The 15,564-nt window shown below is 43.9% G+C and overlaps 1 protein-coding gene across 1 annotated transcript in view; it reads left to right on the plus strand.

The window, feature by feature from the left end:
* Positions 1–15,564, plus strand: part of TGFBR2 (transforming growth factor beta receptor 2) — a 95,357-nt gene that overhangs the window by 35,555 nt on the left and 44,238 nt on the right. The window contains exon 3 of the mRNA XM_024743445.1: positions 3,431–3,621. Within this exon, the coding sequence (XP_024599213.1) occupies positions 3,431–3,621 (191 nt within the window). The remainder of the gene's footprint in view (positions 1–3,430; positions 3,622–15,564) is intronic.

Below are 15,564 nucleotides of genomic sequence, written 5' to 3' on the forward strand. Positions count from 1 at the left end.
CTCCCTTTTCCCCTCCCTCCCTCCCTCCCTTCCTCCCTCATCCTCCCGTCTTGCCAGGCATGCACGCACACGCACACGCACACGCACACACACACACACACACGCACACAGTGGGTGCTCATGAATCATTTGATTAACTCATAGTTATGAATTGGGAGTATAAGCCAGAGATTAAAAAAAAATAGAGATCATTAAGAGAGTCCTTATTTTATAAAAAAACTACACATTCATTAATGAAATATAACATTTTGAAGCCTTATTCTGATGGTTTCAATTTATCAGCTATTTTTTTAAAGTAACCTCTATGTCTCCTGGCCATTTGCAAATGAGCATGTAAACCCAGATATCTTGCCCCGCTCCTTTTGGAAGGAGTCTTTTGAGACTTTCTCTGGACCGTGTATACTCAGCCTTGATGATAAATCTGAAACCCTGGCACATTTCCCTACGTACCAGGACATGAATTAGGTTCTTAAGAACTAAAGGAATGTTAACAGCTAAAGATCTGTCACGGCAGCTTGCCATACCTGCCAGCTGCACTTGTGTCCAGCTCTGAGTGGTGGTTTTGAAAAACGGATTTTGACAGAGATGGTGTTCAGAGCAGAGGCACGAGTGTGATCAGAGGTTCAGAAGCGTACCATCTGAGGGCTGGTGGGGGCAGTTAGCCATGGCTGGTCCAGTAAAGAGGACGTGGGCTCTGTTGAGAGATCTGAAGGGCTCTCAAGTGGAAAATATAGTCAACTTGTCGTGCAGAACTCTGCAGGACAGGAGACCCACAGCATTTACAAGGGGACAGACAGACTTGTACTCAGGATCAGTTGAAACATTTTCTCAGTCGTGGTTTCCTGCCAGTGGGCCAGGCTTCCTTCTCTGGAAGGGTCAGACCAAGTTCGAGAGGATGGAGGACCACTTGTCAGGTTTGGGGCAGGAAGCCTCAGACCCCAGACCAGCTGACCCCAGGCTCCTCTTCATTCCTGTTTTCTGCTGCCTGTCTTTACTTAAATATCCACTGGAGGTGAGAACATACTTCTACACCCAAACAGGCTCTTTTCATTAAAGGTAGTTTCCCTACCCCAGTACAAGTCCAAGGGGTGGAGTGTGAATCACACATCCCTGGCATTGAAGCTTTGCTGTCTCAGAAGATGCGGGCATGTGGGGAAGCCTCTCTGTGCCCTCTGTGTCTCAGCCCTAAAGATTAAATACAGTGAACGTTATTTTTACCTTTCTGGGAAAAGACACATTTGGATGTGGAGAGAGGGAGGTGCCAGGGATGCTGTCCTGTACCCCCGCCCATGCAGCACTGAGGTGCACACCCTGGGCTGAGGGATCACCCCAAGCCCTCCAGGGGTGCTCCTCTTGTCTGCTCCCCGAGCTGCTTCATTGGAGTCCGGCAGGTTCAGCCTCTCTATACCAGCAGCCAGCATCCCAGGACTGGTTGGTGCAGTGGCCCAAACGCCTGACCACTTTGCCTCAGCTTGGGACAGCTCTGGTGGGCCATCCCAGCCCCCAGCTGCCCAGAGGTCAGCAGAGGCCTCATCACGACCCCCCTCCCTGCTCTGTGCAGCATTGCTGCCTTTGGCCCCTGCAGGGGAATCTCCCTAGAGCTCCTGCACAGAGATCCAGAGATCTCACAGCCTCAGAGTCTGTGTCCAGGGCACGCACACTTGGACACTCGGCTATCTTAGGAATAGCCCAGTGGGGGAATAAAAGACTCTGCTCTCTGTGGTGGTACTCTCCCACGATCAGTTTTAGTGTTCTTTTCATTCACTTGCTGATTCATTCATTTATTTATTTATTTTTAATTTATTTATTTTTTGTGGTACGCGGGCCTCTCCCTGTTGTGGCCTCTCCCTGTTGTGGCCTCTCCCGTTGCGGAGCACAGGCTCCGGACGCGCAGGCTCAGCGGCCATGGCTCACGGGCCTAGCGGCTCTGCGGCATGTGGGATCTTCCCGGACCGGGGCACGAACCCGTGTCCCCTGCATCGGCAGGCGGACTCTCAACCACTGTGCCACCAGGGAAGCCCTCATTCATTTATTGAACTAATGCCAGTTGTGCATGCTTACCATGTGAAATACTTAAGTCCTTTTCAAGGATAGAAATATTTTAGAACCAAAATTAATTTCATAACTGTGGTTCTTTTGTCGCAGATATTGACAACCTCTTCAGTAGCAGGACAAAGAAGTCTGTATTTATTTCACTGTGTCCTCCCTTTCTGTGCTCCAGTGTACCCACAGATGTTTTGCACACTGGGCCCTGCCTGTCCAGGAGACACCGTTACAGCACTGAGTGGAGGAAGCAATTGAGGACCTTATGGAGCCTCAAGTACTGTGGTTGAGTTTCCTCCCTCTGATTCTAGTTCTATAGGCAGCAGGGGGTGGAAGTCAGGGGGCTCTGAAAGAGCTGCCCCAGGGCTGCAGAGCAGCTTTCCTTCGTGGCTCACAGTTTCTTCCTTGTCCCATCCCGGGGCCTCTGGAGGCTTCACAAGGCAGGGACACCGTGCTTTTCCCTGGGATCCCGGAGGACTCAGCACGGCTTCATTTTGTTACCAGAACCAAACACAAACCCCCACCTATGCAGGCGGGCACACAACTATGGGGGCAGGGAGGGAGGTGCTTTTGTTTCATGGCCACTGTTTTTGCCAAGACTTTCCAGTAGCTTGGGGGTTAAGGATAGGTAGGGGTTTTGGGTTTTTTTTAGTTTCTTTTTTCAAAATTTATTACTTTTTAATTTTTTATACAGTCTTTAAAGATTATGCTCCGTTTGTAGTTATTACAAAATATTGGCTATATTCCCATCCTTGAGCCTGTCTTATACCCTCCCACTCTCCCCACCTCCCCACTGGTAACCACTAGTTTGTTCTCTGTATCTGTGAGTCTGTTTCTGTTTCGTTACGTTCACTAGCTGTACTTTTTAGATCCCACATATAAGTGATACCGTATAGTATTTGTCTTTTCTGTCTGACGTATTTAACTTAGCGTAATGCCCCCCAAGTCCATCCATGTTGCTGCAAATGGCAAAATTTCGTTCTTTTTATGACTGAGTAATATTTAGCTAGATTCTGTCCAGCAAACTAGAGATGCAATGCTAGGCTCACCGTGCGGTCAGGATGGAAGGTTTGGAGTCACCCCAAGGACCTAGCGATCTCCTGTTTCCCCACGCCCTCCCTTTAATGATTTAATTAAGGCATAATGTGCAAAGTTCTCTGACAGGTTTGTCTCCAAGGAAAGCCCTCACGTTATGATCCTAAGTGGGTTCTGAGATAAGCAAAGGAAAGACTGAAGTGCGTGGAAAAGCACAGGATATGACGGGACAACCTGTAAGTGATGGAGAACAGGAGGCAGCGCTGCTGTTAGAAACAATGTCCTGATGGAGATACAGCCCAGACTGCTTCCCTGTGGGACCATACTCACCCCCTCCTTCTCTGTGCCCCAGGAGAAAGAATGATGAGAACATCACACTGGAGACGGTCTGCCACGACCCCAAGATCGCCTACCATGGATTTGTCCTTGACGACGCTGCTTCTTCAGAGTGTATTATGAAGGAAAAAAAGGGGTCTGGAGAGACTTTCTTCATGTGTTCCTGCAGCTCCGAAGAGTGCAACGACCACATCATCTTCTCCGAAGGTGAGTGTTCTTCTTGGGATGGTCTGCAGGCTCAGGGCACATCCCTTCCTGGCTGGTGCTGGCTGGTGGGCTCACACTGGGGATCAGGCCCCCTTCACCTGTTGGAAAGAGGGGCTTAAGGGGTAGCAGGGTTGGCTCTGGTCTGTATCAAATCTGGTTCCCGGGGCCCACGTTATGATTTGTCACTGAGAAATAGTTTGTGTCACTCAGAGCAGTGGTTCTCAAAGCGCAGTGCCTGGAACAGCAGCAGTGGCATCACCTGAGAACTTGTTAGAAATGCAGATTCCAGGGTGCCACCCCTGACTGTGGAACCAGAAACCCTGGGTGCGGGCCCAGGGTGATTCTGAGGCAGCTCAAGTTTGAGAACGACTGGTCCAGAGTTGGGAGGAGGCTGTATGATTCAGGAGGGAGACTTTAACTCAAGTTGTTGTGTGTACATACTCCTAGGATTTGTCTAAAGGGGAAAGTACATTAACCTCAGTAATGATAGCCTGTTGGATGCACACTTGTCTCTATCCATCATGCATATTGTGTTGGCCAAAAAGTTCGTTTGGGTTCTGTAACATCTTCCACATAAAGCCAAATGAACTTTTTGCCCAACCCAATATTATCCCTCCTTCCCTCCCCTCTTTCCCTACTCCCTCCCTCTCTCCCTCCTACCTTCCCTCCCATCTTCCATCTGCCCATCCATCCATCCACCCACTTTTCCATCTCTCCATCTGCCCATCCATCTCTCCATCTGTCTATGCATCCATTCATCTATCTGTCCATCTGTCCATCCATCTCTCTGTTCATCTATCCATGTATCTGTCCATCCATCCAAACACCTGTCCATCTGTCCATCCACTCAAACACCAATCCATCTGTCCATCCATCCACCATCCATCTGTACATCTGTCTGTCCATCTATCTGTCCATCTGTCCAGCCATTCATTGCACCCACTCATCCATCTTTCCATGCAAACAGTTGATCATACTATAAATATTACCTGGCAATATTTTTTTTCACCCACCCACTTTTACTTCTCTTCTAAACAAGACAATATATGTAGATATATTGTACACCTTTTAATTGTTGTCCAGAATTGCATAATATGGCATATCTTCTATGAGTGACTTAACCATTCTTAACTTATTCCCACATAAGTTGGTAGCTTATTTTAGGTGTCTCCAGTTTTCCACTTAATGCTGCATTGACTATCTTTGTAAAAACATCTTATACATTTGTGCTAGTATTTCTGCAAGATAGATTTCTAGAAATGAAATTTCTGGATCAGACGTATGCACATTTTAAATTTGGATGGCCACTATTAAATTGTTCTCCTCCCCCAGAAGATATATAAGCATATGAATTTCTGTAGGGCGCGGCTGGATAGCCATTGCGCATGCGCTAAGCATGCCGCTAGGGCGCATGCACCTAATATGCTAATCAGGTTTTGAAGCAGTGGCCTATCCAAAGTCCGGCTTGCGAAATGCGATAACCATACGGACGAATCGGGGACTTACACGAGTCCTTAAGCCCTTATATAAGCAGACAGGCTCGAGCGTACGGGGTCTTCCTTCCATCCGCCTGAAACCAAGCTGTACTCCAATAAAGTGTGATGCGAGAAGAATCTAGCGTGTGGTGATTCGTCATTCTGCTGGTCAGAAGCGGCTCGCCGCAAATTTCCATCTACTTTCTCCAGCACTGGAGATTATAAGCCTTTTAATTTTTCCAGGCTGATGATGCAAATAATATTCTCTTGATTTTAGGAATATAAATTCAGCATGGGGAAAGGTTATTTTAGCCCCAAATAGGTCCAATTCAATAAAAACTCCTTTTGGAACACAAGTGCTGGGTCGACACACTATCCCTGCTACTGTGTGTGTCCCAAATATAGAAAGTGATGAGTCTCATGCTTTGTGTATGGTGCTCATGGGCATTGCAGACGCACCTCTTGCTCTCTGTGTGTCCTTCAGCCAGTTTCCCTCCCTTCCTGTTCTACACTCCACCTGTGCCAATTTCTCAGTGTACAAAGGCAGGCATGTACATCTTGTCAGCGCGATACCTTCCAAAATCATTCCCCTCTCCTGTTTTTTCGTCCTACAGGCACTCCATGTCTCTCATTTTCCTTATGTAATTTGAGTTAGGAGGGACATTGTAACTAGATTAAATCACACTAAAACATGGTAACCTTGATATCCTGGTTTACCGTGTTAACCTTCCCCAAGTACTTCACCTTTAAAAACAAGGCCCAGGCTAAGCCAAAGGAATTAATCCCTAATAGTGGAATATCCAGACATGTTTATTACCATCTTTGAAACTTTTATCTCCTTTTGCATACTGGCTTATCCACAATGGAAGAATTTATTTCATTCAAAGGGGACAAAAGTTGATAAATGGCTTGCAAGTTGGATATATTTTATATATATGTATATTACTATAAGCTCTTAAGGTATTTATGACTTCAGTTTTCAGCATATTTTCAACTCATGTGATAATCATGGGCCCACATTCATGTTTTCCCTCTTATTCATTATCAGACTGTTTGTTTATGAGGTGAGATAATCAGCATAAAGGTGGTTTCTCATTGTACAACTCAAGAAATCCAGCACAGCTGATGATTCAGATGTTTGAGTGATTTCAGAGTCTTCTAAAATGCTCCAGGGAGTATGCTTAAAAATAACCATCTCTCTTCTCTCTATTTGTTGTAGGGGGATATTTTCAACCCCTACAACATCAGGTATTAGGAAGAACACTTTGGGGTCCATTTCTCTTATTGCCACCATCTCTTCTTTATATTAAGGAATGAAAACTTTTTTTTTAATTGAAGTATAATTGACTTACAATGTTGTGTTAATTACTGATGTACAACAAAGTGACTCAGTTATGTACATATGTGTGTGTGTGTGTATGTGTGTATATATATATATATATATATATATATATACACACACACACACACACTTTTTAATATATTCTTTTCCATTGTGGTTTATCATGGGATTTTTAAAAAATTGGGGTATAGTTCTTTTATAATGTTGTGTTAGTTTCTACTGTACAGCGAAGTGGAGTTCCCTGTGCTATACAGCAGGTTCTCATCAGTTATCTATTTTATACGTATTAGTTAGTATATATATGTCAATATATGTCAATCCCAATCTTCCAATTCATCCCACCCCCACATTCCCCCCTTGGTGTCCATATGTTTGTTCTCTACTTCTGTGTCTCTATTTCTGCCTTGCAAACAGGTTCATCTGTACCATTTTTCTAGATTCCACATACATGTGTTAATATATGATATTTGTTTTTCTCTTTCTGACTTACTTCACTCTGTATGACAGGCCCTAGGTCCATCCACATCTCTACAAGTGACCCAATTTCATTCCTTTTTATGGCTAATATTCCATTGTATATATCTACCACATCTTCTTTATCCATTCATCTGTTGATGGGCATTTAGGTTGCTTCTATGACCTGGCTATTATAAATAGTGCTGCAATGAACATTGGAGTGCAAATGTCTTTTTGAGTTATAGTTTTCTCTGGGTATATGCCCAGTAGTGAGATTGCTGGGTCTCATAGGATATTGAATATAGTTCTCTGTGCTATATAGTAGGACCTTGTTGTTTATGCATTCTATATATAAAAGCTTACATCTGCTAATTCCAACCTCCCAGTCGATCCCTCCCCCAACTCCCTCCCTTTTGGCAACCACCAGTCTGTTCTCTATGTCTGTGATTCTGTTTCTGTTTCATAGATAGGTTCATTTGTGTCATATTTTAGATTCCACATATAAGTGATATCATATGGTATTTGTCTTTCTTTTTCTGACTTACTTCACTTAGTATGATAATCTCTGGTTGAATCCATGTTGCTGCAAATGGCGTTATTTCGTTCTTTTTTCTGGCTGAGTAGTATTCCATTGTATATATGTACCACATCTTCTTTATCCATTCATCTGTTGATGGACATGTAGGTTGTTTCCATGTCTTGGCTATTGTGAATAGTGCTGCTGTGAACATAAGGGTGCATGTATCTTTTTTGAATTATAGTTTTATCTGGATATATGCCCAGGAATGGGATTGCTATATCACATGGTAATTCTATTTTTAGTTTTCTGAGGAAGCTCCATATTGTTTTCTACACTGCACCAATTTACATTCCCACCAACGGTGTGGGAGTGTTCCCTTTTCTCCACACTCTCTCCAGCATTTGTTATTTGTAGACTTTTTAATGATGGGCATTCTGACTGGTGTGAGGTAGTACCTCATTGTAGTTTTGACTTGCAGTTCTCTAATAATTAGTGATGTTGAGCATCTTTTCGTGTGCCTGTTGGCCATCTGTATGTCTTCTTTGGAGAAATGTCTGTTTACGTCTTCTTCCCATTTTTCGATTGGGTTGTTTTTTTTTGTTGTTGAGTTGTATGAGCTGTTTGTATATTTTGCAAATTAAGCCCTTGTCAGTCGCATCATTTGCAAATATTTTCTCCCATTCTGTAGGTTGTCTTTTCGTTTTGTTTATGGTTTCCTTTGCTGTGCAAAAGCTTGTAAGTTTGAATAGGTCCCATTTGTTTATTTTTGTTTTTATTTCTATTGTCTTGGGAGACTGACCTAAGAAAACACTGGTACAATTTATGTCAAAGAATTTTTTGCCTATGATCTCTTCTAGTTTTATGGTGTCATGTCTTGTGTTTCAGTCTTTAAACCATTTTGATTTTATTTTTGTGTATGGTGAGAGTGTGTGTTCTAACTTCATTGATTTACATGCAACTGTCTAACTTTCTCAGCACCACTTGCTGAAGAGACTTTTTCCCGTTTTATATTCTGGCCTTCTTTGTCAAAGATTAATTGACTGTAGGTGTGGGTTTTTTTTTTTCCTAGGCTCTCTATTCTGTTCCATTGATCTGTATGTCTCTTTTTGTGCCAATACCATGCTGTTTTGATTATTGTAGCTTTGTAGCATTGTCTGAAGTCTGGGAGGGTTATGCCTCCTGCTTTGTTCTTTTTCTTCAGGATTGCTTTGGCAATTCTGGGTCTTTTATGGTTCCATATGGATTTTAGGATTATTTGTTTTAGTTCTGTGAAAAATGTCATGGGTAATTTGATAGGGATTACATTAAATATGTAGATTGCTTTGAGTAGTATTGCCATTTTAACAATATTAATTTTTCCAATCCAAGAGCATGGGTTATCTTTCCATTTCTGTATTGCTCCAATTTTAGTATATGTGCTGCCGAAGCGAGCACATATCTTTCCATTTCTTTGAATCATCTTCAGTTTCATTTATTAATGTTTTATAGTTCTCAGCATAGTTCTCAGTTCTCAGTTCTCAGTATAGTTCTCAGTCTTTCACCTCCTTGATCAGGTTTATAAGGTGGGAAAACTCTTGAAGCAATTTTTATTTTTCTACTCCAAGTCAAATAAGATGGGGAACACAAAAGCTCTCTGGAGTGTTCTGTGTAGTATTTTTATTAGGATAGCACTCTGTTCTTGTTGCTTTCTGATCTACAAACAATGGATAATGATTACTTACATCTTACATTTTTCTTAAATATGTGAGGGAAAAAAAGTTGAGCCACAAGATTTACTCTTTAAATGTAGATCTTTATTTTCAGTGTTACTATGAATGATAGCTGACATTCAGAGGGAATGTAGTTGCTGTGTTTGTTGCTAAGGCCCTGTGATGGCCTGGCCTCAGTTAATCTCATAGCCACCCCATGAGGTAGGCACTGCTAGTATCCCCATCTTATGGATGAGAAAATCAAGCTCAGAGAACTGTAACACCTTGTCCAGGATCCCATGACTAGTGGTGGCATAGCTAGGATTCATAATGGGCTGTGTATAAAATAAAACTTCTGTGAGGGTTTTTTCCCCCTTCCTTCTCTTTCTATGTCCTTCTTTCTTGCACTCTCTCTATCTCTGTCTTTCTAAACAGATAACATATGTACATATTAAAAAATTCAAATTCGACAAACTGGATACAGTGAAAAGAAAGCCTCCTCTTGGTCTGTGATCATGCATTCATCCAGAGAGATTTTTCTGCATGGAACTCTGCACGGAAATCCTAAACTTGGTAAATCATATCATTGAGATTCTTTTTAAAAGTCAGATTCATTGATGTATAATTTACATAAAATAAAATCCACCGTTTGAAGATACTATTTTCACTGAATTGTGACTAATGTATATAGCTGTGTAACTACTACCACAATCAAGATACAGAACATTTTTGTGACTCCCAGTAAATTCCCTTATTCCCTTTTTCCATCATCATTGGGATTTTTATCCTCATTTTAGAAATTTAGTTGCTTTCTTCCTGTATTTGGTGATTTCCGTTTACTTAACCGAGGCCATGACCTCAGTCCTCCAAAGAATGGACAGGTGGGACAGCCCAGCCTCAGACAACAAGATACCACTGTGTTCCTTTGCCTCTATAGGCACCCAGGCCTATTCTACCAAAAAAAAAAAAAAAAAAAGGCCGGGGGTGGGGGGACAAATGCCACCTCTTTGTATTATTTAGCACTGATTTTCTCTCCTGCTCCATGTTGCTTGTCTGTACGCCTGGCATAAAGCCTGAAGCCTGGCAGATGGTTTGGGGGAGGATGGGCCTCTACACAAGCCACCAGTCCTCCCATCTTCACTCCTTTCAGGTTCCCAGAGGTTGGTGTGTAGTGATGGCTTGTATGCCTCTGGTCTTGTTCACCTTGTCGAAGCACCTTTACGTTCTATACCTGAGAAATGTGCAGAGAATGTATTGAAGATACTGAAGATTCGTTGAGATAATTGTCTTAAGGCCCAGAAAGATGATTAGATTACTGTCCCCTGGTGATGATGGCAGAGAGCCAGGAACATAGAAGTTAGGTGACTTGCCTGTAGTTACTCAGCTAGTTAGTGGCAGAGCTGGGCTACAGGTTTGGTCTGCAGACTCTCACCAAGGTCTGTGTCCCTAGTACAGGGTTTGAAGTCTGTATTCCGAGGGGCATCAGGGGCTGCTCTGAGGAACTGAGGGAGAAGGGAGTAAATCAGCTCTCCTTTACCTGCCATGTGTACCAAGCTTCAGCAGAAGATGTGAATCACAGAAGGGCGTTGCCAACTTTCATGAGTTTGAAACCAATGTTCCAAAACAAAGGAATTAAAGAGACCTTGCTGTCTTTCTTTTTGAACCAGGTACCTATCTTTTCCCCCAAAACCCCCCAGTGGGGCCTTGTGCTATGCCCGGTGGCTCCCTGCTTCCCTAATGTAGATCAATTAGAATGAGGCCGGGGTCCGCTCTTCCATCTGCTCTCCAAAAGTCAGGTCTCCCTGTCCTGTCTGATGATTCCTGCTTGGTGAAATATATGTAGAATTCTGAGGAAGTCATTATCTCCCCCTGAGCTCACCAAGCCCTATGATTCCGGTTAGAAGAGAGGGCATTTGTCTGGGTCCTTATTGATGTCCTGGTGACAGCTGTCAGTCAAACAAGCCCTGTCAGGCTCCTGGACCAAAGTGAGCCCAGGATGGGGGTGGGGACCCCAAGCTAACGGCTCCCTGTTCACTTGCAGATGACATGTCCACTTTGCAAAATCATGATGTGGGTAGGATCGCTCATTAAGCCTTGAAGAATCCAAAACACCACTCAGTTTTATTCATTTCATAAATGGTTTCCAAGTGCAGTAAAGATGCTTCATTTGCAGAGTGCCAGGCAAGGAGATGATTTCTGCTTGTTTTAGGTACAAAATAAACAGTCCAGTGTAATGGTTAAGATGGGTCTGTGGTGGGTTTCTGGAATTTTAAGGCCCATTCTACCACTTGTTCGCTTTGCCACATTGGGCCAGTTACCTGACCTCTCCTAGTCTGTAAAATGGAACTAAAACGGGGGGTGGGTGGGGTGCGGCTAGATTGTTACATGCAGTGCTTATGCTAGCGCCCCATCTGTTAGCTGCTGGTATTATTTGGGGGTTTCTATCCGATGCGGACTTTTGCTCACCCTGAGATGTGAAGCCAGGCCCGTCCGGCCCTCTGGTGTGTTCCAGCACTGAGGTCTGTGGTGGAGACTCGACCACAGCGTGCAGCAGGCCACTCAGACCTCCTATGTGTGGCGCTGCAAGGGTCAGTACCGCGCCGCAAGAGTTTGGGAGGGGTTTGTGTTGCTTTAATTCGTGCCTCGAGCAGCTTCTTTCTTCTCCACGTGCCTTCACAGAGGTAGGGGGAGCATACCGAGTCCACAGTTTGTAATCAAAGCTAACCACGTCCCTCCGTGGTCGGATAATATCACACATTAGGTGCGTTGTTCCTATTGTGACGCAGAATCACAGTAGCAGGTGGCTAAATACAAATGGGAGGGCTCACTGTGCCGTGCAGGTCAGTGCTCGGGGCGATCGCACTTCTGTTCTTGCCAAAGGGCTTCACTCCGTCTTCCTTTTCTTGGCAGAAAGCTGCTTTGGGCCACGTGGCCGCCTCATTGAATGGCTGTGCCGCTGTTGACCACTTAGTGCTGATAGGGATACCTGTGGCCTCAGGGTGCTGTGGGGATTGAAGGAGGTGAAGCTTGGGAGGGCCAGCGTGGCAGCTGGTACACAGTGGGGGCCTCCATTCTCCCTCATTCCTCCAGATAAGGAGCGCACTCTTTGCTGAGGAGAACCCCTCCTCTGAATGGGGAATCCTTGCTACTCCAAGTGTCCACAGACCAGCTGCAGCATTGCCGGGCAGCTTGGTAGAAGAGCAGAACCTCAGGGCCCTCCTGGACCCACTGCATCAGTATCAGTGTTGTATCAGTGTCCTTGGTGATCTGTTCTCACACTGAAGTGTGAAAGCACTGGTGTGAACTCACCCAGCTAGGAATGGAACCAGAGAACCAAAGATGGGTCTTGTTAGCTTCCTGCTGGTAACTTGCCCAGCTGATCAGTCAGCCCAAGAGGAATACATTTGGTCTTAAACCTGGTCATTTGCAAAGGAGCTAAATATGCTTTACTCCGTCCTTTCGTGTAACAGAACACCCCACTGAAATGGGGGTGTTTTTCCATAGCGATAGTGAAGTCATTTTTTGTATGCGTCACAAACTTTGTGCTGGCATGGAGCTCCATGTAGAGAAGATGAGGTGCCTTATCAGGAACATTTCTTTGGTTTCCATGATAATGTTCACATACTTTATCTATGGGATCATACACTACTATTTCCCAAAGCAAGAAGACATGTAGGAATACCTTCAAGAAGCATTTCACAAGATGTTGTTCTGAACTGGATCTGTTGATACGAGGGAGTTGTTTGGTAGCCCCGGGGGAGCCTGGAAAAGGAATAGGGAGGCATTAAAAGTTCGCCTGAATCAGTTTGCTCTTCAGTTGTTTGTTATCATCATCTGCTGGGTTAGGATGGTAATTTGGCAGATTGAAGAAGATGTGCTTCTGGACTGCTCCCAGCTCCTAGATGGCTGGATCTAGGAGCCATCCTGACTTAGAGCTGAACTGCTTCTTCTGGAAATGGCAAGTCTCCATGGCCATGAGGGAAAGGGAGTTAGCATTAAACTCAAGCCTGGACTCTGAAAAGTTTGGTTTCAAGGCCAGAGTCCCACCCCCTTCCTTAGCTGAAGTGCAGGGGAGCTGGCACCATGCCCAAGGCCCAGACCGTGGACATCCCTAGAACAATAGTAGTGATGGCCTCTGCCCTGGGGTGAGAGCCTGCTGTGGTTGGTCCACCTGTGCTAACTGTTTTCAGGTGTGTTGCCTTGTTTCCTAGAGTCATAACTTTTTTTTGACGTCACGTTCTAGCATTTTTTCAAATTTACTGAGGTATAATTAACAAATACAGTTGTAGATATTTAAAGTGTACATCATGGTGACCTAATATACTTTGTGAAAGGATTTCCTCCATCTAGGCAGTTCACACATCCATCACCTCACATATTTTTCTTTTTGTGTGAGAACATTTAAGTTCTACTCTCTTAGCAAATTTCAACTGTACAAGACAGTGTTATCAACTGTAGTCACCATGTTTTACACTAGATTCTCATCACTCATTCACCTTAGAGCTGAAAGTTTATACCTTTTTACCAACCTCTCCCTATTTCCCCCACCCCCCAGCCCATGGCAACCACCGTTTTACCGTTTCTGTGAGTTTGCTTTTTGTTTTTAGATTCCACATGTGAATTATACCATGAGGTATTTGTCTGTCTCTGTCTTATTTCATTTAGCATAATGTCCTCAAAGTCTATCCATGATGTTACAAATGGAAGGATTTCCCTCTTCCTCATGGCTGAATACTGTTCCATTGAATATACACCACACCTTCTTTATCCATTCATCCCTTGGTGGACATTTAGGTCGCTTCCATGTCTTGCCAGTTATGAATGATGCTGCAGTGAACATGGGAGTACAGATAGCTCTTTGAGATCCTGTTTTCATTTCTTTGGATAAATACCCAGGAGTGGGATTGCTGGGTCATATGGTAGTTCTATTTTTAGTTTTTTAAGGAATCTCCATACTGTTCTCCATAGAAGCTGTATCAATTTACATTCCCACCAACAGTGCAAAGGGGTTCCCTTTTCTCCACATCCTTGCCAAGACTTGTCATCTTAGTCTTTTTGGAGTCGTAACTTTTTTTATGCTGAAATGAAGCCCATGCAGTTAGCTCGTCCAAACTTTTCATTTTACTGACAAAGAAATGGATTTCTAGAGAGTGGTGTGAATGTCCCAAGATTTCGCAGTTGGTTCTCCACCATTTGTCCACAGGAGAGTTGGAGAATCTTGTCTCTTTTTTTCAGGGAGTACCATCAACCCTCCACGTGCAGCTGTGTGTGGGGTGCTTGTTAACAACAGTCTTACCCCCATGTGGACAGAAGCCTGGTTGCTAATCTGTGCCCAGATTCCCCATTCAGCGAGTCCTGGGCAAGCAGCACAACCAGAGGCTATACCACTCACGGGCTTGTTAGGAACGAGCTTTACAAACGACGCCCAGCAGGATGCTCATCTTCTGAGAAGATCGTGCTCTCCCCAGTGAGATTTTCTGGGTTCACATCTCAGCTAAGCCATTTATGAGTTGTTTGTCCTTGGGTGAACCAATTTACCTCAGTTTTCCCCTCTGAAAAATGGGGATAGAAATAGTGCTCACTTTGAATAGGATTTTTGTGAGGATAAATGTGTTTATTCATGTAGGGAACTTAGAATAGTACCTGGCACAGAACAACTATGCAATAAATTTTGGCTGTAAAGAGTTACCATTGTTCCCCTAGATTCAAATGTCTCGTCTTTGGATTTAGCCAGATGAGTGAGACACTTTGTACCAATGTCATGTTGCATTCTCCTTCCTGAAAATTCCTTCTGCTGACTCGTCTGTAAGTACCACCCATCTTCAGCAACAGTCCTGTGAATCAGAGGGACAGGTTCACTGTAAAGAACGCTGTTGAGGAAGCTGTTCTCTGCATTGTACTGTCACCTCGCTGAGGAAGCCAGGAGAAATTTCTCTCAGCTCTCTGCTTTGGAAAGATTATTCCCCTCATGAGGACATACTTGCTTTTGACCTTAAGGACACTTTGAAGCATACAGAGCTTCAAGTAGAGCAGGGATCAGCAAGGTTCTTTGGTAAAGGACCAGTTCATGAATATTTTGGGCTTTGCAGGCCAGAGAGCCCCTGTTGCAGCCACAGACAGTATGTAAACAAATGGACGCGACCATGTTCCAGTAAAACTTTATTTACAGAACAAGGCTTCAGGCCACCCCCTGATATACATGACCATGTTTTGTTGTATTTCTCCCTACAGTACTACCAGAAAAGCTTCAGTCATGCTTCTAGCAAATATGTGGGCGTGTACTTTGCATACTGACATCACCCCTGCTTGCCTGTTTTCCTACATTTACCTTCCATTTGTCTTGATCCCAGCTCCCATGTTTACTTTTTTTTGGTCTTCCCCCCACTACTGTGTCTATCTCTAGGTTGCATGAGATTTTTTTTTTTTTTTTTTTTTTCATGCTGGAAATATAACAAAATACGC

Source organism: Neophocaena asiaeorientalis, unplaced genomic scaffold, assembly GCF_003031525.2.
Source record: "Neophocaena asiaeorientalis asiaeorientalis breed wild unplaced genomic scaffold, Neophocaena_asiaeorientalis_V1.1 scaffold332, whole genome shotgun sequence".
Classification (NCBI taxonomy): domain Eukaryota; kingdom Metazoa; phylum Chordata; class Mammalia; order Artiodactyla; family Phocoenidae; genus Neophocaena; species Neophocaena asiaeorientalis.